This window comes from Gouania willdenowi, chromosome 4, assembly GCF_900634775.1.
Source record: "Gouania willdenowi chromosome 4, fGouWil2.1, whole genome shotgun sequence".
Classification (NCBI taxonomy): Eukaryota; Metazoa; Chordata; class Actinopteri; order Blenniiformes; family Gobiesocidae; genus Gouania; species Gouania willdenowi.
Genome location: NC_041047.1, coordinates 43,408,363 through 43,415,761, shown reverse-complemented (window position 1 = coordinate 43,415,761; position 7,399 = coordinate 43,408,363). Strand labels below are relative to the sequence as shown.

At 38.4% G+C, this 7,399-nt stretch overlaps 1 protein-coding gene across 2 annotated transcripts in view; it reads left to right on the top strand.

Annotated features, from left to right (window-relative positions):
- Positions 1–999: 999 nt before the first annotated feature.
- Positions 1,000–7,399, top strand: part of nfic (nuclear factor I/C) — a 53,267-nt gene continuing 46,867 nt past the window's right edge. For both annotated transcript variants that reach the window (XM_028444066.1, XM_028444065.1), the window contains exon 1: positions 1,000–1,143. In XM_028444066.1, the coding sequence (XP_028299867.1) occupies positions 1,141–1,143 (3 nt within the window). In that variant the 5' untranslated portion in view covers positions 1,000–1,140. The remainder of the gene's footprint in view (positions 1,144–7,399) is intronic.

Below are 7,399 nucleotides of genomic sequence, written 5' to 3'. Positions count from 1 at the left end.
CCTGTGGAGCTATAATAATGAGGAATTCAGACCCAAGCATTGCAGTTCCGCTTTATATAGACCACAACTGTATGATTTATATGTAAAAAAGGAAGGATTTAAATGCATGATATGTTCTTTTAAGACGATTGGCCTGTTTTTGCAGTTGAGGCAAATTGGGATGGGACTGAACATTTGTGCAAAATTCAGTGATTTTAGAAAGAAAGAGCAACATGCAGGATAACAATAGGCTGAGGCTATCATGCCGAATGTCCCACCCTAACTCCCTCTTCCCTGTTCCTTTCCCCCTCATTAAAGTGTAACACTGCCCTCTCCTTTTTTGTATATCTTTCCCTCTAATAAAGTTTATCCTCCAATCTTTAGGGAGGGCTGGTAATGGTTACAAGAATAAACATGCATAGCTGTCATAAAAATATAACACTACATGTAGTGTTGACCTTAAAAAGCTTATGTAGACAAGGTAAAAAATTTTTTTTTTTAAAAATCCTAAATTTATATAATTACTTTCAACGAGAATATGTGACTAAATAAACATAATATAGAGTGAACAAAACCATGCAAACACACACGGGGTGAAGAAGGGCAGTACGGTGAAACAGGTTGAAATTACAGGTTGAAATTAAAGGTTGAAGACCAGTTTGAACAAGTTAGTTTAAAGCTTCATATGTAAAGGTGTGCTGATCAATGTAACAACTGTCTTTTGAAACCAAACGTGCTTTTGTGTCCTTCAGCCAAGTAAATTGATTAGCTATCTTTCCTCCGAGGCAACACTACAAACTTATTTCTGAAATACAACTTAGGGATTTTCCACCCCACTTTAGAGCTCATTGGACCATGACAGGGGAAGCTTGGGAGCAGAACATCATGTGTATTCGTGGGAGAACTAAGGGATGGAGAGTGGAAAGCTCACTGACCAGCAGGGACTGGAGACAAAGAGCGAAGAAGAAGGAAGGTACCGACTGTACTGCCGCAGCCTGCGGGGCGGGGGTGTGTGTGGGTGGGGGGTGTTACTGCCGTGGAGCCCGGAGCCTGACGCGGGACGTTCCTGGTGTCGGATAACGGAGTTCGGTGCAGCTGGCAGCACGGCCCGCAGAGAGCACCGGGAATGGAGCAGCTCTGAATTCACCCAGTAGCTTCATAATGGTAGGACTGGCTATTTCGTTGTGTAGGATGTCAATTCCTGTCCGTGTGCTGTTGGGTGTTTTCTAAAAAATACGCAGTGCGAGGAGTTGAGTGGGTAACCCGGCTGGGCAGCTGACAGCGGGTCACGGAGCAGCAGCATCCCGCACTGTGGATGTCCCCGAGCCGCTCTCCCCTGTGCCTTTCCCCGCTGGAGCACCTAGGTGTCCTCTGGACATCTTTGACTGACGGCTATGGGGAAAGATGTTGAGTGCTTTGAGCTGAGCTCACTGCGGAGCCGGCTGTGAGTGTGTGTGCTGAGGCAAAACCTCCTCCACTGTTCTGTTAAACACACTACCGTCCGAAGCGGAAGTGGGCACCACGGAGAGATATAAGAAAGATTATAGGGGCAAAATATAATCCTTACAAAGGCTTTATGTGTGTCATATGTCAGCCGAACATTTCAAAACACTATAAAGTAAGACATTTTTGTGTAATAGACGTGAACTGACACTTCTGAGTGTGGTACAACGGAGCAACTTTAAAATCCTGCGATTTCTTAATCAAGTTTTGTGAGCGCCAATGAAAACAACGTGTCCATGTAACATTAGTATACGTGCCATGTCTTTGGCATTCAGACAGATGGGGCAGAGCTGAATCACGCGTGCCAGTATGCTGAAAGTTACGGAGCCTTATGGGCTCGGTTAACCAGGCCTAGCTTAGCCCGAAGGCCAAGTTGAAGTTCAGCTAGAGACTTGTCCTCGTTTAGCTGTCTTTCATTAGTCAGCAGAAAATGGCTGCAGTTTGAGGTTGAGCTGAACGAGCGGCCGGCAGAGGGCCTCCTGTGAGCCTCTGCTGGGGCGGGCACCGGAAAAAAGTCCGGTGAGGAAGGCATGGCCCATAGAAGAAGGATCACAGTGTCAAGTGTAGAGGCAGGAACAAAAGTAAGGCAATCGATAGACATTCATTACAAACTGTGTTTCTACTCCATTACACATATACAACTGGATAAAACCCCTTTGGTGCCAAAAGTTTTGTGGACTCATCAAAGACAGTTTGTAATAAAAGATTTGGTGAATTCAACCTTTTAACAACAAAAAACTTCCTTTTTCCTTACAACAAAAAATATGAAATTATATATATATATTGTTCCAAAAAAATCTAATTATGGACATAATTACTTCACCTTATGTAATTAGAGCCACCTTGAGAGAAAAAGACTTTGAAAATAAAGTCTAAATTTATAAGAAAAATCTCAGAAAATGATGAGAATAAAGTCTCAATGTCACAAGGGGGAAAAAAAAGTCAATTCTAGAAAGAAAATTGTATAGAGGGTTTTCACCTACGTCACATTCTGAGCAGTAACTCGAATGCGCAGCCATATTGGAGGCACTCAGAGATAAACACTGTGATGGATAGATGTCCGAAACCACAGAAAAGCTCCTCAAATGCGGTATAGATGCAAAGGCATACAGGGAAAGACTTGGTCCACAGGAAAGGGAAGGTACGGTTTATTGGTGGTGCAGATCTATTCAAGTAGGCTCCCTCATCATGGATCAATGACGACCCGGAGAGTCTTCCATCTATTGCGTATCCTGATATCATCAACTACCTAGTTTTAATAGCTGCTGCTATCAACAATTCACTTACCTGTCAAATGGGCCGGATGTTGTCCAGATTTTTGCCTTGTAGATCCTGGTTTAGCTTCGCTAAGCACAAGCGCCTCCTTTCCTCTCATAACTTTTGATGAAGCGGTGATGACGAGGGGTGAGTATTGGCAAGGATGTTGCGATACGATACAATATAATATATTCTACCCAGTTAATATCAAAATTAAATGTAGAGATGAAAAATCATGTTGCTGTATATGTTCATCAGAAGATATTGATCATTCAGAGGACAAATTGAGTCCAAACTATTTGCTTCAAAACATCCTATTTATTATTTATTATTAGTGTTTTTGCACATTTTCACTGAAAAAAGAAAATGCAGTGTTACACACTGCCATCATAAAATAAAGTGCAACAAGTTTCTTTTCACTTTAACTACTGTGTAGGAGTCTGAAAGTAACCATTACAACATAATGATGGCATTGTAACAACTTTAAGTGAGAACATTAAGGATAAAGCTCCCTGAGTTACTGACAATGCACAAAATAAGAAAAAAATAATGTATCCTATGGTATCAGTTTAAGCACTGATCTGAACAGATTATATGAAAATACAATGTCTGTGCATACATAAATATTGCAGGCATTACACACTGCCAAATATAAAAAAAAAATGGATTTTTTTAAATTAAAAAATCTATTTGAAATCGGCACCCCAAAAATCGCGATATATCGTGAAATCGATTTTTTTTCTTCACACCCCTAGTGATGATGCGCCGTGAAAACCCTATAAGTTAACAAGAAAAACAACCCTTGTAATTGTGAGAATAAAGTCATTATATTTTGCGAATAGGGTCAAAATATTACATGAAGAAAGTCATAATTTTATGAGAATGATTCAAGGATAGTTAATTGTCATTCATACAAATGATAACATGTGCAGAATGAAGTTACGCACCCAAGACACCCATTAAGCACTTGAGTGCTTATGAATATATAAATAAAATAGAAAAGCATACATATATACAAAAGCAGAATAAAGACATACTTTAAAGACAAAGAACTGCAGTGCGTCTTCATCTCCACATCTACAAATGCAGTGCATTAAAAATTAGATGTGTGCCGCGCTTTGTGAAGTTGCACTTCACTATAGATTTTACAAATATAAGGAAATACTTCATCTTTTGGCCCATCTGCACTCGTATGTTTTGTCTGCTGTCAATGTTTATTTCCAGAGCAGAGACTTTTCTTGTATAATTACAACTTTTTTCTCATAATATTACAACTTTATTTTCATTACAAAATAAGTTTTTTCCTCATAATATTACAACTTTATTCTTGTATTGTTATAAATTAATGATCATATTCTCGAAAAAGAAAACCTCAAGGTGGCCCTAAGATGCCGTTGTAGATATTACCTACAACAGCATCTTAGGGCCACCTTCTTTATGGTTGTTATCCACTGGGTAATAACCATAATCAATGCATTTTGGGTCATTTTAGAATAGTGATCTTTAACAAATGTTTGACTACATGGTTTGAGTGCAAATGTATAAGAAATACCACAAACAGTTTAAAAAGTCAAATAGACTTGTCATTTATGAACAGTTTACTAACAAAACTAGTGTTAGAATGCCACAAATTTTTACTGGTTTTCATTTTAACACAGGAATGCTTTGAAAAAGGAACAAATATTTTGTATCAATGAAGCATTGCGGAAAAAGGTTTTGTACTGTTGCACATTACAGATGAAGTGAACATGACACACTTGCCACCTGCCTAATGCAGGCACACATGGTGCGTTCAAGTTACTGCTGGGCCACTCCCCATCTCACTAGATGATGTTGGCTAGAAAGATGACAAAGTTTTATGAAAACTGTACAACACGAAACTTTCCAACAGTACTGTACCCAAGCACCTGTGTGTTTCACCTGATGATGGCAAAATCAGTGCACCACAGGAAGCTAACATTAGCATATCATTGTTTGGGAACGATGTAATGATCTCAGGACTGCTCTGTTGTATAATGTCGTTCTTCATTCTTTGTGAACCACTTATTCTCTTCAGAGTCGCTTCTGCCACCATCAGTCTATTGCAGGACAGCTCTGCAACTTTGTATACAGAAAATAGTGCTGGGTATCCATCACCTTTCAGTGTGATTAGCTTACTTTTCGTCATCCCTTATTAGATACACTGATGTTCAGCAGTGTTCAGTTGCTTGTCTATCTTACAGTGTGAACATCTCACTGGTATTTCTTGGTGTGCAGAGGATGTTTTCAGGCTCTTGTAGATTATTTTCTACTGTAATTTGAACTGTTTTCAGAAAAACCTTGTTTTAATAAATGAATTATCTAGATCAGTGGTTCTCAAACTTTTTTGGCTCAAGTACCCCCTTTCTCTTATTTCTGAATCCAAGTACCCCCTTTGTCCGACTAAACATTTTGCTCAGAATGCTATAAAAAACAACTTATAGAGCATAATGATGGAATAAATAAGTGATAACACATATTTTAAAGAATTTCATTTGTAAATGATTGGAATTGAACAGTATTTAGTGGCTCCTGAATATAATTTTTTTCTATAGTTTTTATCATTTCCGGTCAACCCCCACCTGTTGTGGACCAAGACTGACCCTTGTATTTTTAGTTCATGTTCTAGTCAAGATAATTTTCCATTATTATTACTATTACCTCTGCCAAGAGCGAAGCGAAAGAGCGGTAAGGTTATGTTTATCCTCCGTTTATCTGTCATTCTGCCTGTCTGTGTGTGTCAGTCAGTCTGTTAGTAAGATAACTTAAAAAGTTATGAATGGATTGGATGAAATTTTTAGGAAAATTGATAAATGGGACAAGGAACCAGGTGATTCAATTATGGTGATGTTCTGGCTACCAAAAGAAAGAAAAAAAATAAATAATATATATATCTTTCCTATCCACACTGTGGAACTTGTGATGATGTTATAGGTTCTCTCAGAGTCAACAGCTCAATGTTGACACGTAGCAAGGGCGGGCTGGCATACGGGGACACCGGGGATTTCCCCAGTGGGACGTCCGCTGGTGGGCCGCTGGGTCGGGCCATGAGAAAGAGAAAAAGCAAGGGGGAATAAACATACCTGTCAAGTATCCCGTTTTGGCCGGGAAACTCCTGTAATTTATCCCTCTTTCCCGCCATCGTCCCGTATTAGTATTTTACCATAAATATCCCGTATTTTAATGTAACAACAACTAAAAGATAAATACAAAAAGACTTTCATCTGCCTCTCGAAACTGAATGCTGTCACTAGCCTCGTGAGAACTGCCACTTGAAATTGCTTGGGTGACAGTTCTCGCAAGATTAGTGCAGACAGCAGGAACAAACCCGGAAACAACTCAGAAGAGAGATGGTTGAATGTAAGAAGATGTTCCGGTGAAAAAAATAAAGAACTTGTGTAAATATCTTGGAAAATGGGACAGAGAGTTTACCGTCCTAAAGAGCAGCAGGATGGAGCACAGTTACACGTCTGTAAGATTAGTAACTGAGATTTTAGCATCTCCACGGGGGAAGGAATGTCGTAAGTCACCATGAAAAATACGCCAATCACAAACTCTACAAATATTCTCAATTCAAAAAGTGTTAAAAGATGTGAATTTAGTCTGCAACAAATAAGTCTAATAAGTCATTAGTGAATACCAGAGAACCACATAAGTGAGCATGAGAAACTAAGAGAAAATATTTAATGAAAATAAAATGGTAATGTCTAACTTAAAGACAAGCAATGTGAAATTAACTGTCAATATGCAATGTGTTGACTTGTATATGAACTGTAAGTATATTAAATAAACAAATGTGTTTCATATACCCATTTATGTTTTATTTAGGCTGTTTTATAATTTATGAATTAGCGCTGGGCGATATATCGAGATTTAAGATGTATCAAGTTTTCTATCTTGACGATATAGAAAACTACAATATTGCATATATCAATATATATTGTATTTTGTATAAAATACTTGTTTTAGGAGTCGCTGCTTTACTACTTAGAACAGCATATAAAGCTCAGTTAGATGGATCGCTGAGTGCATTCTTACCCAGAACTTCCCCATAACAAGCCACACTACAGAACTCACTCAGGTGAAAAAGCCAAAAGTGACACATATTGTGCAGCTGTTTGTAAATAAATGAGTCTGTATGGCATTTTGCATCAATAATCTCCGTATCAGCTCCACTTTACTCCCTGTACCAGCGTCACTTACTGACAACCTGCACTAGAACTCTAACTTTGCACCTAGATACTCTAGTTTGTATAGTCTGTTTTATTCCATTTGTATTTATCCTTATTTCCTAATTGTTATAACTACATCCCCTCAAGATGTTTGCTTTTACTTACTGTACATAAGATACCTATTTTTACTATTTAACTGTCTGCACATTTCTTGTATATTCTGCACACCCACGAGTGATCTTATGCCAAATGTAACAAGTGAATTTCTCCATTGTGAGATCAATAAAGGATTATCTTATCTTATCTTATCAGCAAATTTAACCCAGAATTGTATTTCTGGCCAAACTTCATTTGACATGAACTTATGAAGATTAATATCAGATATCACCATTTTGATATGAGTTTTGGTCCATATCGCTCAGCATAGGTTGGAATGTTCACTGCATTTCACTGACAACAAAGGTAGGTCT